Here is a 14082-nt window from a genome sequence, read left to right on the forward strand (position 1 = left end):
GCCGTCCCAGAGGATGGGGGCAAGTGTGGGGGGCCAAGTGGGCCGAGAAGTCAGCAGTGCATCCTGCCAGGGCTGTGGGCAGGCAGAGAAGAGTGGAGGGACAGGGAGAGAGGAGGGGAGAGAGAGAGAGTGTGTGTGTGTGTGTGTGAGAGCAGAGGGGATTGAAGCTGAATCTTCTTAAGGCTCCCCAGCGTTGCCCTCCCATCCCCGGAAATGAGATGGCCCTTTCGCAGTAGTCTCTCCTGGAGTGATCATTAGATTCATGCTATGGTTGTCTCCTAGGTGGTCCTGAAAGCTCTGCATGTCTAGGAATCATGGTTGCTTGACCTCTGCCCCCTGAGGGTCCTGGATCTCAGTGATACTTGTAAATATGTGGTTTCAATTGAGGTAGAAAGTTCTCCCACTTTATGTGCAGACTGGGGCCTTGGCTTTTGTTGCCTGCTATTTGCATCCTGAATTTTTAGATTTGGAGAGTGAGTACCAAGGTGCCTTCTTCATCCACAAGTCCTCCCCTCACCCCCAAGCTTCTTGGAATTCATTCTGGCAACCGTTTAGTGGTTTTGGATTTCCCTAATTGTCATCCCCAGAAAACTTCTCCAGGAGCCTTTTCCTGACCAAGGCACTGTCTTCTCAATGCAGGCAGCTTGGAAGCATCTCCAAAGGCAGTTGCAGGTTTGGTCTCAGCTGACCTTCTTACAGCCAGCATCCCTTCTGTAAGTGCTTATTTATGAAATGTTTCCCTTGGCTGGCTCCTTTAACCTTCACAGAGCAGGTCATGGAGGTGATATAACTTGCCCGAGGACACATGGTCACTTGACCAAGTTTTCTCTTAGTGCGGCAGAACCACAGACCTAGTCCTTTCCCCCATCAGGGGCCCTTGTAGCTCCAGGGTCTGCAGTGGGGGAAGTGATTGGGGAGCAGAAGTGACTCCTCCACTCCCTGCTTTTTTAGCCTTGTCAATGCTGTCAGTACTCTTGTTGGCTTCCTCACTTTCAGCACAGCTGTGTGTGTGTGTGTATACAACTCGTGTTGGCTTCCTCACTTTCAGCACAGCTCTGTGTGTGTGTGTGTGTTTCTGTGAGAGACAGAGGGGTTACTCACTTCCAGCACAGAGCTGTGTGTGTGTGTGTGTGTGTGTGGGGGGGGGGGGGGTTACTCACTTCCAGCACAGAGCTGTATGTGTGTGTGTGAGAGAGAGAGAGAGGTTACTCACTTCCAGCACAGAGCTCTGTGTGTGTGTGTGAGAGAGAGAGAGAGAGAGGAGGGGGAGGTTACTCACTTCCAGCACAGAGCTGTGTGTGTGTGTATGTGTGTGTGTGTACTCCCATTGGCTTTCTCACTTTCAGCATAGCTGTGTGTGTGGCTGGGGGTGGGGATGGTTAGTCACTTTCAGCACAGCTCTGTGTGTGTGTGTGAGTGAGTGAGTGAGAGACAGACAGACAGACAGACAGAGAGGGGTTATTGGCCATCTCCTGGTGGAGGGTGGAGCCAGAATGTCTTTTCTCTCTGTAGACTGAAGTGTATTCTTTTTTTTTTTTTTAATTAATTTATTTTGTTTTGGGGTCTTCATTGCTATGCGGGCTTTTCTTTAGTTGTGGTGAACAGGGGCTACTCTCTAGTTACAGTGTGCAGGCTTCTCACTGCAGTGGTTTCACTTGTTGCGAAGCACGGGCTGTAGGGTGCTTGGGCTTCAGTAGTTGTGGCTCCTGACTCTAGAACACAGGCTCAGTAGTTGTGGCCTATGGGCTTAGTTGCTCCATGGCATGTGGAATCTTCCCGGACTAGGGATCGAACCTATGTCTCCTGCATTGGCAGGTGAATTCTTTACCCCTAAGCCACCAGGGAAGCCCTGAAGCGTGTTCTTAAACTGTCCAGGATCATCTTTGATGTGCTCACCTGCTCTACCCTCGCTGCCCCTCTCCTTCCCCCACATCCCACACATTATCCTGTAGGTTTCTAGTAGGCATTGCTGGCACACGGCATTGCTTTCCTCTCCCTTCCTGTCCTTGCCTGGCTGGGAGTGGCTGGGCTGTGTCGTCTACCATGGTGTGTCTCACAGGTGAGTTGGAGACTGGCCGGCTTTGATAAGTATGAGGCTCGAGCATTAATTTTTTATACATCAGCAGAGGCCAAGTGAGTGAATTCAATTATAAGTCTCCTTTCTCTCCCCCCTCCTTCCTGCAGTGTGGTGGTTCTGAGCAGAGACTAAGGAACCTGTTGAAATGAGAAACCCTTATTTCCTGGTTTGACCCTCTCACTAATTCGGGTTAAATTGCTACGTGATTGCAATGGTACCACATTGTACCTGCCTCTGTTTGTCTAAGAGGATGCAGTGGGGGTGGAAGGACCAATTTGTGCAGAGATAAAAGGTGTCATGGGCAGATAACTAAGGTCCCAGCCCCATGCCTGCTCTCACTGTAGCTCGGCTGGCTCCGTGTAGAAGCCCAGCCTTCCCTGCTTTCTTCCTTCTCTCCCCCTGCTCATATTTTACCTCGATGCCACAGCATAATGATGCCCTGTATAGTGGGGGAGGAGATAGGCACCTCTGGCTGACAGCCCTTCCTGATAACCAAATTCTAGCCCATCCATCACCAGCTACTCTCCTCAACTTGAGGAAAAGTGATCATGATAGGCGGGCCGTTTATCACCCGGGGTCTGTTTATCTCCTCTGGGTGGGGAAACGGAAACAGGAGAGACAAAGAGCTGTGTCCCCAGCGAAGTGCTGCGTGGGCTCCAGTAGCCTGCCTGAGCTGGATGCAGACACATGTCGTGCTGACTGTGGGGCCCTGACTAGGACTCCCAGACTGGGACCCAGGGGAAGGGGACCTTTCCTGAGACTCAGCCTTGGTGGGACTTGGAGACAAGCCTAGGAGATGCGGTGGTTCTGAGGTGCAGGACAGCCAGTGACAGCATCTGTGGGAAGGTTTGCATCAGAATGAGCAAGAGTAGAGGTCCTCATGGAAACAAGCCCCACACCCCTCACAGGTGACCCTTCAGCAGGAGCTCCCTCTCTGACCGGTTGGCTGGATGTGCCGCTTCCGCCTTCCCTAGGCTGGCCCTCTGTGCCTCTGTGCTCTGCTGCTGCTGCTGCTAAGTCGCTTCAGTCGTGTCCGACTCTGTGCGACCCCATAGACGGCAGCCCACCAGGCTTCCCCGTCCCTGGGATTCTCCAGGCAAGAACACTGGAGTGGGTTGCCATTTCCTTCTCCAATGCATGAAAAGTGAAAAGTGAAAGTGAAGTCGCTTAGTCGTGTCTGACTCTTCACGACCCCATGGACTGCAGCCTACCAGGCTCCTCCATCCATGGGATTTTCCAGGCAAGAGTGTTGGAGTGGGTTGCCATTGCCTTCTCCGTCTGTGCTCTGAGATGACTTTAAAGAAGACAGGGCCTTTCTCTCAGCTCTTTGCCTCTGCACCTCCACACGCCCCCTTTTCTGCATATCAGGTGGAACAAGATAGCTTGCCCTTGCAGGTGAGCGATATGTGCTTTTGGGTACAAGAAATGACAGCCTACATCATTCTGAGATCCAGGTCCCACAGCCTTTCCAGAGAAGCAGAGAGAGGTCAAATATAGCCCTTAGATTCAGCTGACTTCCTCCTCTTAAAGGCTTGAGAGTGACCTGCACATCCCTAAGACTTGCAGAGAAAGAAACCCAGAGGGAAGAGTGTTCATGATCTCTGCCAGCACTGGTGCCTGCTCTCTGGCTGGTCCTGGCTCTTGGTGTCTGCCAGTCTGTTTATCAGACCTCCATGGATGCTGCTGGCCCCCTCGACTGAAGCCTAGCAGTTCTAGCAGAGCCCTCCAGCTCTGTGGCACCCAGTCTTCAAAGCTGAGCTCTTGCTAACAATGGCTTCGTCCTGCCCATACCCATTAGCGAGGGTGGCGTTCCCTTAATGAGCCAGTCCCTGCCTTGGCTGGCGCCGAGCTGGTCACACCTGTTTGCCATCAGGGCTGTCTGGGCCTAGCCCGAGCGCGGGGCTGCAGGTGGTGGGGCTCCCTTTGCTCTGTGCTGTATGCTTATTGAGGGGGCTGTTTCTTATACCCTCATTCCTCCCATACTCTTCTTTCTAAGAAGGAGAGTGCTTTCTTTGCATTCTGTTACTTAGCTAAAGTAGTAAGGGAACTTGAGGAGTAACCCATCTTTTCTGACTTCCCCCTGGATGGAGTAGCAGGGAGCCAGTCAGGCCTCAGAGGGGAGGGTTTCATGGTCTGTTCTGATGACCCTAGGGGGCCAGTGTGATAAGAGAAGAGCCCCATGGTAAACAGCAAAGGCGGAGCCCTTCTCTGGCCCTAGGCCCAGACAAGAAGCCAAGGGCAGAACCAGAAATGGGATTGCATTTGGAAAGCAATCGTATCCCTTGGTTTAGAGCCCACAGGCAGGACTGAGGTGGGGGGCTTCCTTAAAGAGGGCCCCTTGCATTCATGAGGCTGAAGGAAGTTTTGATTTGGTTGAAAAAAAATTCCCATTCCTTTTTATGGCCTGGACATAATTGGCTCTTTTCTATTGGCCATCAGTGATGTCATTCCGACCCTCATAAAGAAGGGGAAATCACACCTGTGGACTTGGTGCATAAAATTTCATTGGGCAGCAGTAATAAGCATGGCCAGATGATGTTTGGGCAGTTGAGGAGCTCTGTGCCCAGTGATCCCAGCTGCATGGAGGCCTGGGCACCATAAACCTGCCTGCACGTTCATGCCCGTAGGCTAGTCCAGGGCCCACTGCCAGTGGCTCTTTTCCTGGGATCAGTGTCTGGTAGAAACTCACAGCATTCAGGCCCTTTGTGCCAGGGACACTTTCACCTTTTTCTTTTCCAAATTAGTGGCACCACGAATCCACATACCCACTAGTACCCACTGATCGTAGCCTCATGCTCCTAAGAATTGTGAACCCAGCAGTGACCTTGAGCACCAACCACTGTGCTACCTACCCCTCTGAAACCCAGACCTTGCCTTCCTAGGGACTTGTAAAGACTGCGTCTACATGATTGATGCCTTGTGTAGTCAGAAGGCTTAGATCCCATTTCTGGTTCTGCCCTTGGCTTCTTGTCTGATCAAGCAAATTGTTTTTCTTCTCTGGGCATCAATTTCCTCTTTTATAAAGGGATGACAACAACTCTAACCTATCCTTCCTCATGGGGTTTCTCTTGGTGCTGTCTGAGCTGGGCTAGGGTTCTGTCGTAGAAATGTGTAGCTAGCTGTCTTCCCATGAGGCACCTGGGAGTTCAAGTTCTGGCATATGGCTCTGTGTTTCTTGTGAAGACGGGCCTGGGTCCTGCTACACCTGTAGCAGGTGTATTGCTTCTGTCTTGAAGTCACAGAGCTAGGACCTCCCATCAGCTGGAGGATTCGACAACTCGGATGCCTGTGAGTCTACAAATGGCAGGTTTACCTACAAGGACTGTACAAGCCCCAAGTGAGGGCAGTGGTCCCGCCGCTCTCTGCTTCAGTCATCCAAGGGGCCCAGGCAGCACTCCAGAGGCTGCTGAGCCACATCTGAAGCTGAGTCTTCAGTCTGACAATCTGTCTAGTCTGTCCTCCTTCAAGAGAACTAGGCAGGATCCTGTGAGACACTGCCTGCCAGGGTAGAGGACACTTTCTGTCTGACAGCTGACAGTTGACATCTGCCCTTGAAATCCTGCTGAAGAGGGAGCCCTTCCTCTCCCAGGGCCAGCCACAGCCAAGAGCACTCCTGGCCTGGGTCAGCTAAATGAACCAGAGGGTGCTGGGAGAGTGTGATAGGTGACCCCGGACCTTTGCCTTTTCCTGGCCAGTCCCCGGAGGTGTTCCTTTGCAGATTCCGCTGCTTCTGGTGGCCCCCTTCACTCACAGGCCTTAATGTGATGTTTTAAAAGTAGCTGACCTGAGCAAGCATTTTCACAAACACCAAGGGTAAGGAACATGAAAGAAAAATTGAAGGGAATAAGAAAATTACCCAAACATTACAGTTCTGTGTCTTAGGCAACCACATTCTAGTTCCTAAAGCTGCCTTTTGTCTTTCAGAATCTTGCCTCATTTCCTTATAATCTTGGTCATTGGTTCCCACATGTAGACGTCCTACCTGGATACCCCTTCATCCTCTTGACCTCAGCCAGACTTTCCCTCCCAGGAAACTGACTGGTTGTAGTTCGTGTCACTGTGTCACCTGGGTGTGGAGAGGAGCCTTCCTCTTGGTAAGGTATCTCAGGTCTCAGAAAAATAAATGCTTACTCTACTAGTAGCCCGAAACATAGGCATTGACTCCCACTAGTGTCTGTCAGACAGCTGAAGAGTAATGGAGGGAAGGTTGACTGCCCTAATACTTCCTAGGGTAAAAACAGTCATTTCAGCTGGATTCTTGTTGCCAAACCTCCTAAAGAGGGAGTTGGTGCTTGTGATCTCCACTTTATTTCTTCTCACTCTTCAACACGTCACCTGCTGCCTTCTGTCCCTACCAGCCCACTGATGCCAAATTCATTGGGTTTTTCTCAGCTCTCTCTTATTTGACTGTTTTATGGCATTTGACATTAATGACTTGCTTTTTAGGCTCAAAAATCAATTATTCTAGAAAGGGTAAGCTTGCTTTCGTTATCCTTTAGGTTGACCACAGCTGATCTTAAGTCTGAAGCCTGAAGTATAGTGACTCAGTCGTGTCTGACTCTTTGTGGCCCTATGGACTGTAGCCCGCTAGGCTCCTCTGTCCATGGGATTCTCCAGGCAGGAATACTGGAGTGGGTTGCTATTCCCTTCTCTAGGGGATCTTCCTGACCCAGGGGTTGAACCCAGGTCTCCTGCATTGCAGGTGGATTCTTTACCATCTGAGCCACCGGGGAGGCCCCAGGTGATGTGACGTGGGGTCCAAAGAGCTCTTGTTACCTTGGCTTCCTGATACTAGGAGCCTTGCCCTCTGGGCATGGAGGTGGGTTGGGTGAGCCCTGCCTCATGGCACGTTATCTCGAAGGAGATGAGGGTATGTGACCTGGAGAAGGGAACTTGGAGGGAAGCTCCCTAGGCTCATGCATCTTGAGAGGTTCTGCAAGGAAGAGATGGAAGTCTCATTCTCTGTAGTTTCTAAAGACATTCCTCAGACTTGGGGGTGGAAATTACAAAAGACAGATTAAAGTTTAGCATTAAGGAAGGATGTTCTATTATTTGGAGGAGTCCACAATTAGAGCCGACTGCTGTGTGTAGTAGTGAGTTCCTTGTCTCTGGTGTTGGTCTGGTCTAGGTGGCCTCATTTCATTTTAGCTCAGCAAAGCTTGGTGGTCATTGGTCATTGGTGAAAGTCACTGAGTTGTGTCTGACTCTTTGCGACCCCATGGACTACACAGTCCGTGGAATTCTCCAGGCCAGAATACTGGAGTGGGTAGCCTTTCCCTTCTCTGGGGAATCTTCCCAACCCAGGGGTTGAACCCAGGTCTCCCACATTGCAGGCAGATTCATTACCAGCTGAGCCACAAGGGGAGCCCAAGAATACTGGAGTGGGTAGCTTATCCTTTCTCCAGCGGATATTCCTGACCCAAGAGTCGAACCAGGATCTCCTGCATTGCAGGCGGATTTTTACTGACTGAACTTTGTGAGACATTAACCTGGGTGCTCTGCTCCTCTCATTCCATAGTCTTCCTGGGTGATCTTGTCTTCTCTCGTGGCTTTAATTTTACTTAAATTACACAAGTGATTCAGCAGTTTATATCTCCAGGCCAGATCTCTCTTCAAAACTGGATATCCATCTGCCTCTTAGACCTCATCCCACTGCCAAATGTCTCCTAGGGCTCTCAAACTCAACAGGTATTGAGTGCTTAGCAGGCGTCACGTATACCTCTCAAATGATATTCCCAAACTCATGCCTCTATCCAGTGGGCTAGTAGAGGGGAGGCAGTGGGACGATGGCTGGTCTAGGGAGACACTGTATGAAGAGAATTTAAAAACAGTAATGAAATTTACTGAATGCTGGTTGGCTTCATCTGCATTGTCACATATGCTCTCTGCATCCCTAACTTTGTCTCAGTAAGAAGAAGCACAAAGCTGGTCTAGCCACATGCCTCTGGATTGGGTTCTACCACTTTCTCTCATTCAATCACCAAGATTTCCTTTACATCTCTTTTTTTCTGTTGTTTGCTCACTGTCTCTACGGCTACTGTCTAGTCTCCTGGCTACTACTTGGCTTTTGTAGTGTATTGTTTTTGTTGCCCCCAGAACTATCTTTGTAAATCACAACTCTTCAGAGGTTCTCTATTGCCTGTGGCCAAGCTCCTCTTTGCAAGGAAACTATGATCTTCCCCAGCTGATACTTCTTGTATCTTCTTCCATTCTTCCATGTACCCCAGTGCTTTAACTTAAGGCTTTTAATCTATTTCTTTTACTGTCTATTCTGCTGAACAAACTGTGAGTCCCTCATGTGCAGGAGTTAAGTTTTACTTTTTTGAGTCCTGAGTGCCTGACTCTTACTAAACATCAGTGTTTAATAAGTGTTTGTTTGAATGGATTTGTGTAGGCAAAATCATCAGCTAGAAGGGGAGACTTTATAAATTATAATTTAAAGAAAAATCAAGAACAGACTCTCGATTTACATTCTGACATCTTTTTATCTCTGTCTTCACTATCACAAAAAGCTTATTGTTAGAGACTTAAATTGAGGCAAGGGCCCTGCCCAGCTGTCTCTAAATCATGTGCTCTTTTCCCTCTCTCCTCCTGTCTCAGTCTCTGCCTGTCTGTGTAACAAAATGACAACAACATCCTGTTGCACTGGAAAGAACACAAGCTTTTGAATGAGACAGACCTGGGCTCAGTTCTTGGCACTATCATGTTTTAGCTATGGGGACTTGGGTAGCCTCTCTGACTCTTGTTTTCTCATCTATAAGTGTACAGATCTACCACCTCCCAGCTTCACTCTGAATTAATGTGAAAATGTAAGTAAGAAACTTAGCAATATTGTAGGTCATCAGAAAGCAGTGTGTGATATTATTTTGAATAGAGTCTCCAGGTTCTCACATTTGGATCTGAGGGCTGCATTTGGAGCCTGGTGTCCAGGGTGCTGAAGGTGGGGTCCCTTTCTTGGGTGGGGTAGGACCCATGCTTGGTGGGTTGTTAGCCTTTTGGGGGTCTCTCTGTCTTACAGACTCTGTTAGATTTCCTGTCTTAAGACTCCGTACCTGCGACATGGGTTGCTCAACTTGTTCTCTCCCTCCTGTCTTTCTTCAGGCTCCCAGGACAGTGCCAGTACTTAGGCTTGCCAGTAGCAGATTACTTCAAGCAGTGGATTAACCTGAAAAAGGTACTGTATCTGAGCCCCTCTCCATGTGTCCTCGGGTTCTCCTGTGCCTCAGACTCCATCCCTCTTGCTTTCTTTTCTCATTTCTGTTCTTTTCATCTTACTGTTCTTATTTCTTTTCTTTTTGTTCTTTTCTTTCCTCAATACCAGTCCTTCCTCCTCCCTAGCTAATATGGAAGGTTGTGGTTATTTCTGAGAGCGGGGAGCTGCTTAAGGGACCAGGCTGCTGGGTGGAGTTTGACACCACCCTCCTTGGTGTCCCCTAGATGTGCAGAGAAGTCCCGATTAAGGGGAGTTTCCAGCTCTTGCTCAGAGCTCCCCCTCTGGGCTGAGCTGCCCTGCCTCTAGGAGGGATGTGGTCCCAGCTGAGCCTCTGGGGAAGTGCCAGGAGTGATCATGAGTGTGACCTCTGACCCTCCTGACCGGCCCTGGTATCTCCTTCTGGTGGCGGGGTGGAGTTGGTCCAGGCTGGCTTTGGTTCTACCTACCCGCAGCCGAGCCTGCTCACATGAGAAGGGCTGTGGACACTAGTACCCACTTCCCTTTGAGCGTGGGGGAGGAGGCTGGCACTCACCTAGCACCAAGCACCTGGGGAGAGGGCGCTGAGGCTGTGGGCCAGGAGGGACCCTGTACAGCTAGGAAAGTGGGCCCTAGCAGAGAATGAATCACCCAGAAAGCTGGACTTTTCCTAGTGTGTGCTGTACTCCTAGGTAAGCAAAAGAAGGGAGGTGTAGGAATAGACTTCCCAGATCCCTGCTGTCTCAGGATCCTGGCTGTGGGAGGCCCAGGCCACTCGGGAGACTTGACTCCCATGAATCCCTCTGATGGAAGGGTAACAGACCAGGGTCAGCCCCAGGAACCTGTACCATTGGCCAGCTCAGTGACTCCCAGGAAGCTCAGAGGAGGGAGAACACATCAGGAGTCAGAGTAGTGATTCCCGGGGGTGGAGTGGGGGAGGAGTACTCAGAGAAGGGAGCCATGTTAGAGGGCCAGGCCCTCTGGTATTGTAAGGATTAGGGTCTTGAACTGGGCATTCTCGGAAGGTGGGATCTGGATCTGGGGAGAGGGGACTTGTGCATAGGGGGAGCAGCATTCTTTGGTGTGTGGGGGTGCTGGAGGCAAGCGAGCGTTTGGAGGAGCAGTGGAAGACAACCAGCCTGGGCTTTGTTCCGTAGGTCTCAGGCAGCTGCTCTCTGCGGCAGTGTGTACGAGCTTCTTTGGGGCCCCCTGGTGTGCGGGTCCTTTGCCCTCGGGCTTGTCTGTGTTTTGACCCCTCCCCATCTCTCCCTCTGATCTCCTTGCAGCTGAACAATCGCTTCCTACTGCCTCCCAGCTGGGGCTGAGGAGGCCAGGCTCTGTCCTGCCTTTGGGCCTCAGCCTGAGGCCTTCTCTCTGACTGAAGCGCCCCCAGTCATCTTCTTCAGGCATTCTCTCTCCTTGATGATTCAGCTCAGGTCTCACCTCGGCTGAGAAGCTCAGAAGTCGATCTCTTGCCTTAAGGCTTTGACACTCTGGATATCCATGATCTTTGAGTCCATGTGTTTCCTTGCAGACATGTCCCTCCGAAGTGCAGAGACTGAGCCTGGTTCCTCTCTGTGTCCCCTCTGGCCAGATCAAGGCTAGGTGCAGAGTGTATGCCCAGTGAGCAATTGCTAGCTGGCTGACTGATCCTTGAGAGCTGGCTCCAGAGAGGGCCTCTCACGCGGGTCTTGGCAGGGCTACGCGTGCGGGTGTGGCCAGGCCCGAGCGCCTGGAAGAGACGGCCTGCCAGCTGTCAGAGTGCATCTGAGGCTGCCTGCTGGTCTCTGCAAATGCAATGTGAAGGGCCGGCCAGGCGAGGCGGGCGCTGACCATGAACAATTGCTCTGTGAAGTTCACTAGACTTTTTGGTGTATGGATAGCTTCCTGCCTCTAGGTTCCTTGGCAGAGAGGCAGGAAACCAGCCGACCCGTGTGATAACATTGCCACTCGGGACTACCTTGGTGCTGCTGGCGGTGGAGGAAGCTGTGCTGAACCTATTCAGCTTGGTTCTCTGCCAGACTGTGCTGAATAGTAGAGGGAGGAACGGGTACTAGGGGAAATGGAGGACTCTGTGATCGCCTCCTGGGAGGAAAAACCAGGGGTCTCACCCCTTCCTTTCTGCTCTCCAGCCACCTTGTGTTCTAGCTGTGCTTGAGGGCCCAGCAGGAAAGATGATCCAACTCTAGTCCTCATCAGCCATTCAAGACAGGGAGGCTCCAGGACCCTGGAGGTCCAGGCACATGGCGATCTTTCTGACCTTTATACTGCGTGACTTAGTGCAGGTTGCACAGGGATTCCTGCACCCTTAAAAAGAGCAACGAGAAAAGCTAAGCCAGAGAGGCCATTGCCAAGGTTGTGGGAATACCACATAAAAGCCCCACTCATACCCTCTTTCCCCACATGGGACCCAGGCCCTGGCTGTCTCTGGGCTTCTCTCCCATCCTTGACCTTACTTTGTCCTGCCCCCTTTCCTTCCTTTCCTCTCCTCAGTGCCCCAGGAAAGCTCTGCCCCGTGAAAAGAATGGGGAGGCTCCAGGTCTGCTTGGCCACCTAGACCTGTTGAGTGAGCGAGCAGCTGGGACTGAGGTCTGCGTCCACACTTGACTAAGGCCTCCGGTCTGAGCAGAGGCAGAATGTGGTCTTTCAGCTGCCTTCTCCTGTCCAGAGGTGGCGTGGGTGGTCTCAGGGAAGGGCAACTCTTCCAGGGCCAGGTCTCCACTTCTCCCGCCTCCACTTATTTTCCCTGTAGCAGAGAGGAGCAAACTAGTGTTTGCTGACATTTGGAATGTCATTGACTGATCTACGCTCTTATTGAACTGTCAGCTTAGAGAGGACTTGGGGCCCTGCTTCCAGCGGCCTCCAGGAGGTCAGAGCTGTCACTGAGGGGCCAGAAGAGTGTATACACACATGTGCATGCACATAGATATACACATGTGTACTCATGTGAATGAATACACTCAAGTACCGAAAACTGTATGCATGTATCCATACTTGAATACATGTGCATACACCTATTCATGTGTAGAAACATGAAAATGTATACAAGTACAAATGTGTTTATACATATTCATAAACTGTAAAGGCACATGCACATATATAAACATACACATCTGCATAAATAAGCAAAATATTCTTGAGTGCCTTCTCTGTTCCAGATACTGTGGTGGGCCCTGGGGATTTAACAGAAAATATGTATGTTAAATAAACAATTTCAATTGTGTTATAATACCAAAAAGTTCAGAGTCATAGGATCATATCACAAGGGATATAGTAGGATATCATAGGATAATATCACCTGACTTAGTGGGATGAGGGGGAGGAAGGGGGCCTAAGCTGAGACCTGGGGGATAAGCAGAAATCGACTGAGCAGAGGAGACCACATATGGCAAGGCTTTAGGTGAAGAGAAGCCTGGCAGCTTCATGGAGTTAGAATGTAAGTTCCATGAGGGTGGAAAATGTTTGTCTCTTGTGTTCCCTCTTCCGTCCTCATCACTCTGGATAGTCCCAGGCACACAGTAGATGTGTAATCATTATTTGCTGGACAAATGACTTTCTGAAGTACAGTGAATGTGGGGAAGCGAGCAGGCTGACCTGAAATGAAACTGGAGGGGAGGCAGCACCTTGTAGACCAGACTTTAGGTTTTGATCTTTGTCCTTAGGGTGAAGGGACATGATTGAAGATAGGAGAGGCATCATCTGATTTGTGTTTTGAAAAAAAACTCTCAGGCTGCAGTGTAGAAAGAGCTAGTAGAAACAGGGGACCAGTAATAGAGCTGTAGTTGGCTTGTTGGGATGGGCAAATCATTGTGTGGGCAGCATGGCTGAACTCATAGCATCCCCAGCCCCTGTTCATTGGATGCCAGGAGAGTGCCCTTCTCCAATTCACTGTGACAACTGAAAATGCCACCCTCCCCCCCCCCCCCCCCCCCCCCCCCCGCAACAAACATACGTTTCCAGTGGCCTGGACGAAGCTGGAGTGAAGGGGTACCATACCTACTTGAGAACCATGGAATTAGACCATTGCTTAGTTCAGGTGAAAGGTGATAGTTACTGGGATTGAAGTGATAGTAGTGGAAATGTAGAGAAATGGATTGAGTTTGGAGTATTAAATGGTACAGTCAGTTCTCCTGTGGTGGAACAGACACCTCCCTGCAAATCACCATGCTGTGGAAAGCTGAGTAGTAAAAATGGGGTTAGGAGCATAGTCCTTACAAACTTCATCAGTGGTACATGAAAAGAGATGGGAATCTAATAAAAAAATCTAATAAAATAAAAACTATGGGTATTATGACTTTACATGTATTAAATGGTTAAGAAATACACAAATACTACAATAAATATGGCATTTTTACCTTGAAGAAAACTTGAAGTTTGTGTGGAAATGAGCATGAGAAGGGTTGCAGCTTGTGAGTTACTGTGAAGTGGCGGAAGGAGAGTTCTCTGAAACCAGAGATTGTAACCAGATGGAGGTGACTTGTAATGCAAGTGGTGGTCCAGGTAGCTGGTATGTGTTTGGGATGTGTGCACTTTGTCTGTTCTTGCACAGCTCTGTTCAGCTGGGTGTAGTTTCCTGTGTTTATCTAATATTGTTTATGGACAGAGTCTCACATAAATGCACAAGTGTGTGTTATGCTAAATCGTCCCTAATACTCCAGTTGCACTGGAACAAGCTTGCTCTTTCAAAATGAAGTAGAACTGACTGTAAAATAGATGTGAGGGTTGGAGGATGAAGGAGGAGACCATCATGACTCCAAGGTTTATAATTTGAGCAACTGAGAGAATTGGAATGAATTTACTGAGATGATGGAAGAAG

General features: G+C 49.9%; 1 protein-coding gene across 9 annotated transcripts in view; it reads left to right on the top strand.

Moving 5' to 3' along the window:
* The window catches only part of ERI3 (ERI1 exoribonuclease family member 3), a 128328-nt gene that overhangs the window by 60573 nt on the left and 53673 nt on the right, over positions 1–14082 (top strand). For all 9 annotated transcript variants that reach the window (XM_043461556.1, XM_043461560.1, XM_043461552.1 and 6 more), the window contains one exon: positions 9179–9251. In XM_043461556.1, coding sequence (XP_043317491.1) covers positions 9179–9251 — 73 coding nt within the window. The remainder of the gene's footprint in view (positions 1–9178; positions 9252–14082) is intronic.

This window comes from Cervus canadensis, chromosome 2 (genome assembly GCF_019320065.1).
Source record: "Cervus canadensis isolate Bull #8, Minnesota chromosome 2, ASM1932006v1, whole genome shotgun sequence".
NCBI classification, from domain to species: domain Eukaryota; kingdom Metazoa; phylum Chordata; class Mammalia; order Artiodactyla; family Cervidae; genus Cervus; species Cervus canadensis.